The sequence below is a fragment of the Molothrus aeneus genome, chromosome 2 (assembly GCF_037042795.1).
Source record: "Molothrus aeneus isolate 106 chromosome 2, BPBGC_Maene_1.0, whole genome shotgun sequence".
In the NCBI taxonomy this organism is placed as follows: domain Eukaryota; kingdom Metazoa; phylum Chordata; class Aves; order Passeriformes; family Icteridae; genus Molothrus; species Molothrus aeneus.
The window spans coordinates 99,469,814-99,484,077 of record NC_089647.1 but is presented as its reverse complement, the minus strand read 5'-3'; the positions used below and the strand labels follow the sequence as shown (position 1 = coordinate 99,484,077).

At 36.6% G+C, this 14,264-nt stretch overlaps 1 protein-coding gene across 1 annotated transcript; it reads left to right on the top strand.

The window, feature by feature from the left end:
* Window positions 1-992: 992 nt before the first annotated feature.
* Window positions 993-13,817, top strand: FANCB (FA complementation group B). Its single transcript, XM_066571630.1, has 8 exons — window positions 993-1,925; window positions 2,914-3,066; window positions 3,586-3,678; window positions 7,465-7,593; window positions 8,458-8,624; window positions 10,738-11,192; window positions 12,009-12,246; window positions 13,397-13,817. The coding sequence occupies exons 1-8, from the start codon at window positions 993-995 to the stop codon at window positions 13,815-13,817; spliced, it is 2,589 nt and encodes an 862-aa protein (XP_066427727.1).
* Window positions 13,818-14,264: the final 447 nt, after the last annotated feature.

Genomic DNA, 14,264 nt, shown 5'->3' with positions numbered 1-14,264 from the left:
GCGGCGGGAAAAGGGGATGGAGCGGCGCCCGGGGGGCGGGGCCTCAGGGAGAGCCGTGCCCGGCAGGCCCCGCCCCTAGCGGTGGCCCCGCCCCCGCCCGCGCTCCCGTCATGCTCCCCGCGGCGGGAGCTTCGGAGCGGCCCCGCCGGCCGGGATCCGCAGTACGGCTCGGAGAGGCCCCGCCGGCCGGGAACGGCCCCGAGCGGCCCCGAGCGGCCCCGCTGGCAGGGAGCCCGTGGTCACTGCCCTTGTCTGTACCCGGTATCTGCGGGAGCGGGAGGTATCGCGGCCTGAGCGGTCGCTGCGGGTCCTGCAGGTTGAGTGAAGCTCGGTGAGACGGCTGCGGGTTCCCTCGGGGTCCCCGGGGCCTTCTCGGGGCGAGGAGGGAGGGAGAGAGGGAGGGAGGGAGTCTGCTTGGCCGCAAAATGACTGGATGGTTCTTCAGAGAACTTTCTCCTTCGAGGCCTTATAATTTTACCAAAAAATAAATTATACCTATTAACAAGCACTATGCCTGAGAGAAGGTTCTTTAATTTCAGAACCCAAAGCACAGTTACTTTCTAGTCTGCTCAGTATGTTTGTGGCTTCTTCAATACAATCACATGAATTGTGAGTGTGTGGCTTGGTTTCTGTCCATTTATATTACACTGTACAGCTGTTGATAACCACAGAATTCATACTTTGGTAAAGAAACATTTTTATTTCTATTAGTTAGATCTCTCAATAAAGTTGTTTAACTTCATTATTAATCTGTGAGATTAAAGCATATACTGGCCTCATTCTAAGATTTTCCTGTATTATTGCTTTGCAATGCATAGCTATTCTCTAGGCTCAGTTCAGCTTGTCCCAAAACAATTTAATTTTCTTTTCTTATTTGCTTTTTGTAGGTGGAAAATGTCCAGAAAAGTTAAAATTTCCACACAGAATTAAGCCTGATGGAAATAGGGACACATGATTTTTTTGTAGAGGAATATACATAAAGATAAATCAAGATGCTTCTGGGTGAGCAAGATCAATTCTTGTCCTACAACGGTGAAGTCCTTGTATTTCAGTTGTCAAAATCAAAGCATGCAGAGGAAGCAGGTGATAAAACAATGAATTTATGTGTCAGAAGGATGGCATTCAACAGAGACACTAAGGTGTTTGTTCAGACGTCTTCTGGATCATTCAGCATGGGAGTCAGTCACTCAAAAATTGAAATGATTTGTTGTAGCTGCACGACAGATTCCAGAACAGGGATTATTCTTCCCTGCATTTTGATGAAGAAGAAAAAACGGAACAGTATCAAATACTTTTTATTGTTGCTTCACGGTTCTAACCAATTTGAGCCATCCTTTTATTTTAAATTAGATTATGAGCTGAAAGAAGACATCAGGTTGTTTGCTGGCCCATCACTGTTATGGATACATGCCAACAAGCTGTTCTACATCTCTTCCAACACCTGTGTTGTTCAAAGTGCCCCTGTTCATCTTTCTTGCGTGGTGTGGACAGGTGAAATTGTGGGTGAAGGCACTGTTGTCTTAGGGATAAGAACTGCTTGCCTGCCAGAGACTGAAGACCCAGATGGGTTTTCTGTTTCAGACAGAGCCATCTGGGGCAGTGAGTTCTTTGGATATGCAATTCAATCACAGAAGTTTCTGAGTGGCACGTGCTTCATGCCTCATGCCTACAGCAGAGTGGTGTCTTCTGTCTACGTCTGCAGGAGTGAGAGATTGAGGAAACAGCTCCAAATATCACTTGTTGCCATAACCCACAAGAACCAGCTTGTTTGGTTCCAAAATGGTGCCCCTAAAGGTGTTTGTGAGCTTCCTTACGAAAAGCCATGTTCAGTAACACCAGCTCTAACCAGCAGCAGAGATCTGCTATTTGCTGTGTCTTTTGCCTCTGGAAATAGCTGTGTTGTACAGAGGAGAGACAGCTTACAGGTACTGTTGGCTTCAAACAGCTCCATTTTACTGCAGTCTTTTTTGTATATATTGTCTTATTGAATGTCCTGCAACTAAAAACCTGCATGTTCAAGTTCTTTAGATTTCTTGTTAGTTTGTTATTGTTGCTGCTAGTAAAATAACCTGTCTAAAGTATGACATTGTTTTGCTTCCATTGCTTGCTTATATATCTGAAAATGAAGCTTGTACTTTCTCATTTAGCAATATATTTATGAATCTGACCAAAGCTTCTGTTGCTAATGGAAAACTGCAGTAATGTGAAAACTTGAAGTTGTTAGGCAGTTATGAGTCTGCCTGGATGATTTGTGTTAGAAGTAACCTCATACCATTGCAAGTATAAACTGCTCATTGGAACGTCAAAGCTTTTTGAGCCTTAATTCCTAATGACAAAAAGTTGTTCCTAGAAAACGTTGTTTTATGAAAATGACAGGAAAAGACCTTGCTATTGTTTCTTAAAATTAGGAGAGACAAAGTTTCTGCTAAGGTTTTGTAGTAGTCTGACAGGAAGACTTTTATCAGTCAAGAAATAAAAATTTATAACATTTAGTTGCTGGCATTATTATAAAAATTTGTCTTTAAATTTCAAACATAGTTAAGTCTGTTGTGAAACAGAGATATTTCTCAATATCAAAGGTACAATGCCTTTAACTGATCTCTGAGTATTACTGCTTCTAAATAACTGTTACAACATTCAGCTGTTCAGGTGTTTGAATACACTGAAAAGTTGTCATCTTCTCTGCAGCCTGTAATCTGGAAAGTGATCTTTAAGGAGAAATGGCTAATTTCTCCCAGAGTTACATAGGCTCTAAATGATGGGGTGAGAGTGAGAGGTTGGAACTTCTAAATATTATTGTATTCCACAAAACTGAGTAGGCTCTCTCTCAATGGAAAGCAAGCCTCACCAAAATGAGATCTCAAATACAAGATTTATTCTAATAAATGTATTTTAAAACCTCTTCTACTCTAGGTGGCTTCCAAATGGCAAAAAGTGAAGTGTGTTTTGGTGGATGATTTTATTGGCTCTGGAAGTGAGCAGCTGTTACTGCTTTTTAAGGATGACTCCAATACAGACGTGTTAAGTACATTCAAAATAACAGATCTCGGGGAGGTCAACTATGCAGTAAGTTGAGCTTGCCTTTTCTCAGCTACTTAGTCTGTGCTTACTAAATTAAGAAAATCTCAACAAATCATTAAAGTATTGATGCAACGTGAAATTTGATGTGTGCTGTGAATGCCCTGAAGTTTGAATACAATATTCCCTGCTGTAATCTTAAATTATCTGAAGATGGTTTTTTGATTCTATGATTGTATCAACATTCTGTTGGGAAATTAATGCAGCTGAAAATGCTTTACATACATAATAGTTTTGCCACAATGCTTACCTTTTGGCTAAGAACCCTTAATTTAGTTAAGGCCATAGTGCTTGTTAATTATCTTCTCATAATTGGGTCTTTCCATTATGTACTATCAAATTCCAATTGCTTTCAGAAAATAGGATTTTGCTTTTAAAAGACATAGTGTGATTCTCTTGGCTTGCTGTATTTTCTCCCAGATTTTTATAATGCTGTGTAATAGCCTGTATCTTACTTTCAGCTTTTTAATTCATTCAGGGTTTTGATTTTGTTTTTTTTTCTTTCAGAGTGGTATCAATTATAAACATGATGTTCCTGCTGCAGAAGGATTGCAAGAGAATGGTTTGCTTACTGTCCGAGCCCTTGAAACAAGATTACAGGTTTGTACTCAATAGTTCTGCCTCCATGTTTTCTGTAAATTACTGTTCTGTATCATTGCATTATCTAGAGGGTGAAGCTAATGATACTGTTATTATTGAAGATAGTGGTTCAGGGAAAAGGTCAACATGGTTAAGTATTTATTCTTGAATCAGTAGTAATCTGTGTTTCAGGTCTCTCAGTTGTTGTAAGTGCATTAAGGTAATTGTCATGGTCTAACTTAATTTTAATTAAAAGTTTGAGATAATGCTGAAGCTATCTTATCAGAGCTCCTTAGCAGTCATTTTACTTGTGTTTAAATACCAGCTTTAAAAAATTGGAAGGTTTACTTCTTTTGCTCCCCATTACATACAGAACTTTCAGGTCATGTAGTAGCAGGTTCCCAGTGAGTGCATTTGCACAATTGGTGACAGTGGTTATTTCACCACCTCTGATGTTCATGGTCCTGTTACTAGTGGTTTTATAAGGATAGTTTTGAGATGTACTATAGATAAAGCTAAAATGTATCCTTCTTTTAACTAGAATCATTTATAAAACAAACTGGGGGGAAAGTTGGGAGTTTCCCACCCGACATACGCACCAGTGTGAGTGCTTCAGTAGTCTGTATATTAGCCTCTACCAAATGGGTAATAATTGACAAATAGGAAGATCATTTAAGAAAAAAAAGCTTTAGGGGAGAGCATGAATCTCATTCTGAGTCAAGGATGTGAGGCTATTGTTAATTTGCTAAGTGTACTTTAAAGACTAGATACAAGGTTATTATTCCTGTCACTTGAGAATTAGGGAAAACTAAGTAGGGTATTGTGGCAGTTTTATTTCCAGCCTTTAAAAATGAAGCAAATGAATTGGCAATAGTTTACCAGTCAATAAATAAATAAAAGAAGGACATATTAGGAAAAGACTGAAAAAGAAAAGACTTTTCTAGTTCTAATGACAAACAAGATATTTAAAGTGCATCATCCAAAAAATGAAAGCTGTTTGGAGAACAGTAGACAAAATGTTTTTTTCCCTCCTAGAAGACCAAGAAAACAGAAGCTGGATTAATATTGAAGACCTCTTGAGGTCCCTTCAATCCTGCTTTTTTACAGCTTGCATGTTAGAGGCCTGTTGGCTTTAATAGAAGTGCAGTCTTCCTTCCAAATGCATCTTTTTCTGTTTCTGCATTTTTTTCTTTTTTGACTGTCATATTTTAAAACTGACTTCACTGCTGCATTCTTGCCCTATTCATTACATTACTTTCCTCTTCTACAAAGCAGAAATTAGTTTCTGTTTCTTACTGGCTGCTCCTTCCATGAATCTAATGACCTTGTCCACCCTGCCACTGACAGCTGTATGTTCTATTGACGTTCTATGTTCCATAACTTTGTTCTTTCAATACACCAACTGGCTTCCAGCTGTACAGCTCTGTGAATCTGTGTCACAAGGAAACGAATTAACTGGTTTGCACTTGCTACTGGTTCTGCTGGAAACAAGCTACTGGTTGTATATTTTATCTATAGTGTGCTGATATAGTTCTTACAGACACAGAATCCTTCCCAAGACCTCACGTTTCTGTGCTTTTAGATCTTTTTAATCTCTAATTTTCAAAGCCATGTGCTAGCACAAGCATTGTAAGCAATTGGAAACTTACTGTGTTTTAATGCTCTAAATTTTTGAAGTTGTCAAACTTATGAATTTGGAAATAAGTGCAGATATTTCTTTTTAACCTCACTGTTGCTAACTTGTTGAAATCCCCATTGTTCTGTATTATATTTGCTGAACAGGTGAAGTACTCTTGCTGGTTTTTATAATCTGATATATAATTGAATTTCAAGGATGCTTGTTTTGAAGCAGTACTGCATGTGTTCTGCTTAGCTTGGGAATTTTCAAAGGTTATTTAGTCTTGAAGTGGTGCCTCTTGATATTTATCATCAAAATTCAGATGTTCTAGAAATTTGCAATCAAATCAAGTTTTCACAGTCTCCATGGAATTTTGTGTTTTAGAGCAAGATAAAATAGCAGATGCAGCCCTTTTGCATCCTTGTTGCTTAACTGTTGTTTTACATCTGCACAGCTGTTTTCTTGACCACGTGAGAACTTTGGCAGGAATGAATTATAGTCCACTGGATAAGGAAGTTGTATTTAAGTTATACCTAGTAATATATATAAACTGCATTTTGCAGGCAGTGAAATCGAAAAACAGATCAGCTTGATCAATTTTGAATTGTTCTATATTTATTTTGTATACACTATTTTGGGCCTGAATCCAGCCTTTTCTCCTTTGAATTTTTTTTTTTACTTGTGTTTTGGTATCTTCTGAAGAAGGCATTCTTTGGCAGAGTACTGCAGTTCCATTGTAACAGCTGAGGTTACAGGGTTTCTCATGGTTTTAGTTGATTGTTTTGGCAGAAATAAAGAAGTATCTTTATGTCCACTGGTCTGTTCTTCCTCCCATTACTTGACAGTTTTGTAAGGACTGTTAATTCTGGATTTACTCACAGCTCTATTGTCTTTGGCTCTGGACTGCCTTGTTTTTATGTTCATGTTTATTTTCTCTTCTAAGGTGATCTACTTTTATTTTCTTGGTTTAACAGCACAAAACTTGTAACTCCTGCTGATGCTTGTAGTGCAGTACATCTTGGCATGAAGCAGAGAGGATGTGCCTGTCACTTGTGACAGAGGGGGACACAACTCAGTCTTGGGTTTGCTATGTGGTGGAATTCAGGTCTTTTTCTTGTGCTTTAGGAGGAAAAAGGGCTTGCAAAAGCCAGATTGGTTAGCAAGGATACAACAGTGAAGGTTTGGCCATTTTGACTGCTTCCACGTCTGTGCTTCCCCATTTGCTTTCTGGTTCTCAATTGTTTATTCAGGAGTTGGCTCCAATGAGAGTGAATGATGGCTTAGTGTTCTGATGACCTAAATTAGGAAGATATTGTAGACTCATCTTCATTTTCATCTCTTGAGTCAAGTCTGGCCCTGGATTATTCCTTGGAATCTGGTGCTTAGATTCACAGTTGGATAGGTGACAATTTTTTTGCAAAACTTTTCATGAGTGCTGTTGGTCTAAATGTCCTTTGCCAGTGCAGCTTGAGCAGAGGACATCACTTTACTTATAAGATCTGCTTTTTTATTCGGGCTTAAAATGGATTTGTGTGTGTTATGTGTTTGGGGGGGGCGTTTCTGAGGGGATGGGTGAAGAGAGAAGTTTGGTTTTGCATTCCAGAGTTCAGTTCTCTCCTTGACAGCATTGCACTTCTCAGGATGTTCCTTTGCAGATAATAGCTTTTGAGGAGCTTTCTTAAAACCTGAGAAGCTGGCATGATGTTCTTTCTTTATTGCTTGGTTTGTGGGTTTTTTTGGTTGGTTTGCCTTGGCTGGTTTTTGGGGGGATTTTTTCATTGTGTTTTATTTAACAGAGATGCAGCCAACATGTGTGTCTGCTTGTATATCTGTCAATTCTTCAAAATATTTACTTGACTAATAATCAATATAAATCTTGAGAAGAAGATGAAACTGCTCTCCATGAAAAAGTGAAGCAGGATTAATAATGAAAGATAACACTCAGAGATATATCTATGGAAACATATCTGAATATCTATGTAATTTGATTACGTTTACCTTAATATTTATCTTTAGGTTTAATATTGAAAGATTCTGAGATTGATATTTTAACAACAGGGTAGCATGACATGAACATTTTTTAGAAATGCTATTTGTGATTCTTGCATAAAAATGGAAAGCTGAAAAGATATTTTGATAGCTTTAGTATCTTTTCTTATGTGCAGTAGTCTAATGATTATCTTTTACAGGCTGGTTGGACTTCTGTTCGAGAGCTGCAGCAGCATTTAGGACTCCAAAAGAGGGTCATTCTTGAGTCTTGCAGAGCATTAACAGATCTTGTTGAAGAAAGAACCCATATTCTACCAAACTCAAAAGAGGTAAAATGCAGGAGATGTGCCAAATCACTTCTGAATTCTGCCAAGCCATTTGTAGAGGGTGCTGCCATCATCCACTTACCCCTTTTGCCTGTAGGGGTTGCCACTATCAAAACTCATTAATCTGCTATTTAAGTCTGGTTCATTTTCTTAACTTGCCAGTTTATGTAGTTAGGAGCAAATTTAGTTGTTTCTGCTTGAAATGGATGTGCACAGTACCTCCTGACAACTGAGTGGTATGGAGGAGTAACCCCTTACAGAGTTAGTGACAAACACAAGGGGAGTATACAGTTCTAATTGCCCAGTTGCCTAGATATTGAATATCTGTCTGTAATCTCACATGTTACAAAAAGGGAGTTGTCATAGAACTATGTGAGCAAAATTGATTTTATAATGGGGGCAGAGTGAACTGTGGGCTGAGAAGGTGATGGAGGTTGGGAAAATCTTATTTTAATATGTTGCTCAAAAGAAACCTCATTTAATTGAAATGGGGTTGATCTCTTTCAGTTACTGTTGTGGCATCTTGTAAGTTTTCTGGATTTGCACAGAATATTGAGCAATTAAATGCAATAATATAAATTCTAGCACCTTATATCTTTGGACATTTAATTGTATGACAGGTAAAGATTTTGACATACGATGTTTACAAGGAGAGAGTAAGTTGTACTTTACATGATGATATAATGTGTTTTAAGAAAATTCAATTCTATTTATTGTAGAGAATAAACTATAGTTTATATATATCTTTCATTTTATGTATCTTAAAAACTCTTCCAGCTTTACTTGTGGTAAAACACAAAGTAATGCAGTATAAAAATACCCAAAATCTCTGCCTAATTTACCTAAAAACCCACATTTTTCTGTAAGGAAGGCCTTGTCTCCCTCTGGGATGATGTAGAAAATCCTCCTGACTCTCTTAGTAAAGAGACATCACCAGCACCTGAAGTCCCAGAGCACTTCACAGAGGAATTGTGGCAGCGTGTTGTGGGTGACAGCCTGGTAGTTGGAGTAAAGCTAACTGAATCATTTTATTTGTGAGTATATACACTTATCCTGTAATTTCATTGGTAGTTTTATAGAAAATGAATATGTAGGTTAAGCTCTGCAGTAAATTTGAACTTTCTCATGTTGAACATAAAGTATTTCAAATGTGTATTGCCAGTATTTTTGCTACTGGTTGATTGCTCTCTAGCACTATGCAGAAAAATACATTATACAGCCAGAAATCAGTTGTGTGAGTATAATTGCAACATTACTGGAGACTTTTTTAAAAAGAGTCTTCTTTGACAAAAATTATGGTTCTTTGTAGTCTGTGTTGACATAGCAATGCTGATTTCAGTATGTGCTGTGAATAAAGGTCTGTCTTAGCTTGGCTCCTGGTGCTTTACTGTTAGCTACTTGCCATTCCTAATTGATTTGCTTCAAGAAGCACAAGAGAAAATATATTAAATTCTCTTACCAACTAATTAATACTTAGCTTTTGAATTGAACTCCTCTAGTCAAGTACCTAATCAAATTCTTGCATAGCTTGTATTTTGTGTGATTTATGTGGAACAATCAACCATACAATACTTAAACCTTCAAAATAATTTGGTTGAGTTTTTTAATAATCTTTAAAATTATTTGTTTATTCTATTTATTTTAATTACTCAGTAATTAAAATAAATAGAATGGTGGTGTTTCTAGTTGTAAATACTACTTACGTCATTTTCCCTTACAGAGAGGGAACTAAGTTGAAACAGTGTGAAAAAAGAGGATTATGTAAATTATAAAATTACAACATGAATTGTGTAATGTAAACTTTGGTGGAGTCAGAACTTATCTTTTGACCCATGTTCCCACAGGCAGTGTTGCTGAGGCTGTGTTAGGCTGAGCTCAAAGATTACTGATGCCACTGAAAATCATTCAGGTGGCTGTGAGGGAGCTGACCTGTTAGGCCCTCTGGCCATTCTGCTGGAGCTGTGGCTGTATTCTTCCTCAGCTGCCAGATTGCTGTAACTTTACAAGAAAGTTAACCTCATCCTCTTGACAGGCTCTCTTAAGAGCCACTGAGGCAAAAGATTGTTTTTTGCCTTTTTAGTGTTTGTTCTTTTAGCTTGATGGTGATGCCTTTGCTTTTTTTTTTTTTTTTTTTTAAGTGAAATGATTCATTCCTTTATAACTTCAGAAATCTTCAGCAGATTTTAAAAACCAGCAGCAGTCTAGCCCTCTCCCCCATTTTTACAGTTCAGAAAAGATCTGTGGAGAAGCCATTTGTCCAAGATTAACCTGACAGGCCAGCAGCAGAACCTGGGTCTTCTGAGCTCCAGTTCAGTACTGTGCACAACAACCTGTGTTTGTGGGGAAAAGGACTTGCAGTATCTCCAGCCCCAACACTGTAATTCTTTATTGATTATTTTTGTGCTTCCTACTAATGCAAGATTGCAGTGATATCATAGATTGATTTATGAGGTGATGATACTTCTCTGTAAAGAAAATTAGACATTCATAAGACTTTCAAATGTCACTGACATCTTGAGATTGAATTGATTGACAGAATAATATATTCATTGAGAGAGGATCTGGAACAGTCATATTAGGATTTCATTGAAAGAGCCCCGTGTTGAATAAATAAAGTACTTTATACATTTCAGGAAATTGCTGCATGTTCAAGGTAATAGTATCTTAAACCTTTTATTTTACTCTACATTCAATTTTGTTTGAATATCTATAAAAATGTAGAGTGTCAGAAGAGCTTCTAGTCCTCAAAAGGGCAGAATTGATATTTTTTGCAGTTTTTTTCTTAAAAAGAAAATCAAATCTTTAAAAAAAAATCCATAAATGTCACGGAGTATCTTTATAGATTATGTAGACTTTTCAGCTTTTTCTGGCTGAATTAAACATTCAAATTCTTTTGGTTGAAATGAGGTGTCTGACTTCTAGAAGCTCTTCAAAAACTCAGTCCACATTTTGAAAAATCTTTATACTTGGTTTATATGAAACAGTCATGTGAAGGACTTAGCCTCTTTGCAAAGTCAATGACTTAATCTGGAATGGTATTGGAATTTATGTCTTAAATGTCTGTATTAAGTCTGCAGAGTTGTGGTTATTGGTCAGAAGGCAAAAATGTGAACTGGAAGTGCAGTCATATTGTATGGATTTTCACAGGTCACTGAGTGATGTCAGTTTATCTCTAGTGATGGATCAAGACTTCTCTTCGATTTCTCCAATTATCAAGTGTCAAAGTAAAATCATTAAGCTGAACAAAGCCTTCTCAGCATTGGCAGTCTCCCCAAGTCAAATTGAACCTCCTCCAAAAAAGATGAAATTGGACTTGCACAGCAAGAATGATCTGAAAAAAGAATTTCCTAAGAGATCTTCAAGGATTCAGCTGGATGGAGCAAAGACAGTCACTGCTGTCACCAGCCTTTCACCACTACTGGCATTTCATCGTGTGTGCTGTGTAGTTCTTCTGCATGCCAGGAAGCAAAACCATCAGAATGATGGTTTACAGCAGAGCAAAAAGATTGCTGTACTCTGTGGGAAAATTTTGTTAAGTCTGGAAGATATTTCAAATGGCAGATATTCAATAAAGATGCTAAGGGATAATAGTTATTGTGCAGGTAAATGGATTTATATACTTTGGATTTATAAATATATATTTTTAATTATTCTGTTTACTCTAGCTGGTGCCCAGTTAAGTTTCTCTCTGAACACAAGCTGCACAGACTTTTTGGGAATTAAAGTTGGGTGAAATAGGAGATGGAACATTTTTCAAATTGAAAAAATGTTTAGTGAGTTGCTGTGAGGTTTTGCTAGCATTGGTGATGAAGGGTATCTGGAAAGGATAATTTTGAAGATAAGTTTGAGTACAGAATGCTGAAGCCTATGTTTTTTCTATAAATAAGATACTGTAACTAGATACAGAAGTTTTTGTCTGACATACTACTACCTCTTAAATAATACCAAAGTAATTGAAGCTCTTCCTCATCTACACATATATTAAGGTAATTTATTTTCATTTCTTTCAATATTCCTGATTGAATTGATTTTGAACTGGGCTTTTGCTCAGGTAATGAAATATCTTTTTTATTGTTTGCAATGAATTTTCATTTTTCTTCCTTTAATGCTGTGTCACTGCTAAAGCAAACATGTCATCTTACTATCACAGGCTATTAATAGTCTTCTTTTGGCAAGGTGATGTTTATCTGAAGAGCTTTCATTATACTGGTGGTGCTCCATTAATCAGCTCTTTTGCTTGACAGAAGTAGGGATAAGAATTTAGGTGAGAAGAAAACTGCCAAAGAATGCCTGAAGTCCGGTGCAAATCCTTCACAAAAAAACTGGGAATATGAGCCAAAAATCAAAGTTCATTTAATGCATGCAGCGTGATCAAAATATTTAGTTCAAATAGCTTTTTCTACTCTATTTTCTTTCAGGTTCAATGGAAGATATACTTGCTGTCCTTGCAGTGTCTGTCAGATTCTTCTTTCAGATTGTGTCTTGTGACTGCACATTGACTCCAGTCAGTTCATGGTTACTGGGAGAAATGGAGTGCACACCATTTAAGGAATGCCAGGACAACCTATTCTGTCATAAAGCAGGAGATGTCCATGGTACAATTTTTAATTGGGCCCTGAAAAATCCATTTGAAGGAGTTCTAACAATATTTTGCAGGTAAAATCACTTGAAAAGTGATTTTATTCATCTTATATTCAGCTTATATTCAGCTTATATTCATCTTCCAGACACCCTTTTTTGTCTTTGTGCTATTTCTTACTGGTACTATAAACAGCAGCCAGAATCACAACCAGTAGGCTGCCAATATGATGATATGGTAACAGTCACCAATAACAGACCTGTTTTCAGATCAGAACTATGGAAGAACCTGAAATGAATTGTTTCATTTTCTCTAGGCTGGAACATTGCATTACAAATAGGTGTAGTCTCCATTAATGCCTGCTTGGTACTATTCCTTCTCTTCATTTGGCTGCATCATAGTTTTATATTCTTTTTTTTCTTATATTATTCTTAGTATAATGTGTAATTTTAAAATTTTTTCCTCAAAATGTGTTTATTTAAAAAGAACCTTAAATATTATATATTTATATATTAATATTAAAACAAAAAACAATCAAACCACAAACCCCAAGTTAAATTAAATGTATTGCTAGGTCATTTTTTAGTTTAGTATTGCAATATAAATGTAGTCTCATTTTGTACATGTTTCTGCTATGGTTATTTCCTATCTACCATGATTATGAAAAGGAAATAATCTGAAGAGTCTGACTGATGTCCTTTCTTATGCAGATTCTTGGACAAATATTACCTAAGTCAGGTTAGGCAAGTTAGTAATGCTGCCACAATTCATGACTTAGCTGGTTAAGGCTTATAACATAAAAAGTACTTCTGGGATATTGACAAATGTTGCCATTTTGAAGAGTTCAAGCTATAAAATAAAAAATAAAAGGTGTAACTGGTAAGAGTATTTTGTAGTGAGGTTCAGCCTTTTCCTCAAATTAGGAGTTGATTTCCTCTATGTAAGAGGAAAGACTGAAATGTTTAGGCAATCAATCAGTAAAATTTTTACTCTTAAGACTTTGCTTCCTTTTGAAAGGTGATTTTACTTGCTATTCACTTTGACTATTCACTTTTGATCCCATTTTGTTAATAGTTACTGAGCCCCCTGTTTATGGCCTCTGATTGCATTTTCTGTATCTTTTATTCCTGTGTTTGGATTGATCTTTTACCTGGCTAGGATATTTCTGTGATAGGTAGAAACTACAGAGTATACTTTTTTTGACACCATCATAATTTTGTTTTACAGAAATCTGACTGTCTTGTTCCAGTGCCTTCACAGCCTCACTAGAGTTCTCCCTCCAAGCTGCAGTGTAAAACTCCTGAGATCTGGAAGCAAAGCAGTACTTACTGAACAGTTATCACTGGCTCTGGAAAAGGAAATGTTCACCTTGAAGAATTCTCCCTTCTTAAAAGAAACTAAAGCTGGAAACAGTTTGACGTGGGGAAATGAGTCTGGCAAGAAAATCAATAATGCTCCTCTGGCTTCTTTACTGGACACTGAGGAAGGAGTCCAGCAATTCAGAAAGAAACTTCAGAAAGAGAGGGAAGAGAGTGTGCAAAGTATGAACCAAACACTAAATGGTGCCCTGTACCAGAAAACTGCTTTGAAAATAGCAGAAGCTCAGCTCAGTTCAGATATGATTGTGTGGAGACTGGCCAAGTCCTAGAAACTATTGACTAAATTTCTTTTGAAAAAAATTTATTAAAGTTATATCATTAAACAATATTTATATTTTCATGGGTACTTATACTGCTTTGTATTCTATAGTATTTCTGTGTTGTTTCTACAGATAAGTACTGGTATTTTAATTGATGACTATTGGAAGAATGTAATATTAAGATTGAGTCATTGTTTTGTTACAGATTTTGAAAATATATTTTTAAGGTATTTTCTAATAATTCCTACTCCAAAATCATAATTCTTGGACTATAAAATAACTATTTTAGAAAAAAAAATGAGTGTGTGTACTCTTTAAAATAGTTCTATTGAAGTTGGATGATGACTGTTTATACATGTAAAATGTAAGCCTTTTTTAGAAATCTTAAAGTTGGTATAGAAAGGATTTAAGTTATACAACCAAATGTCATTCATAATTTGAGTATGGATTTTGACA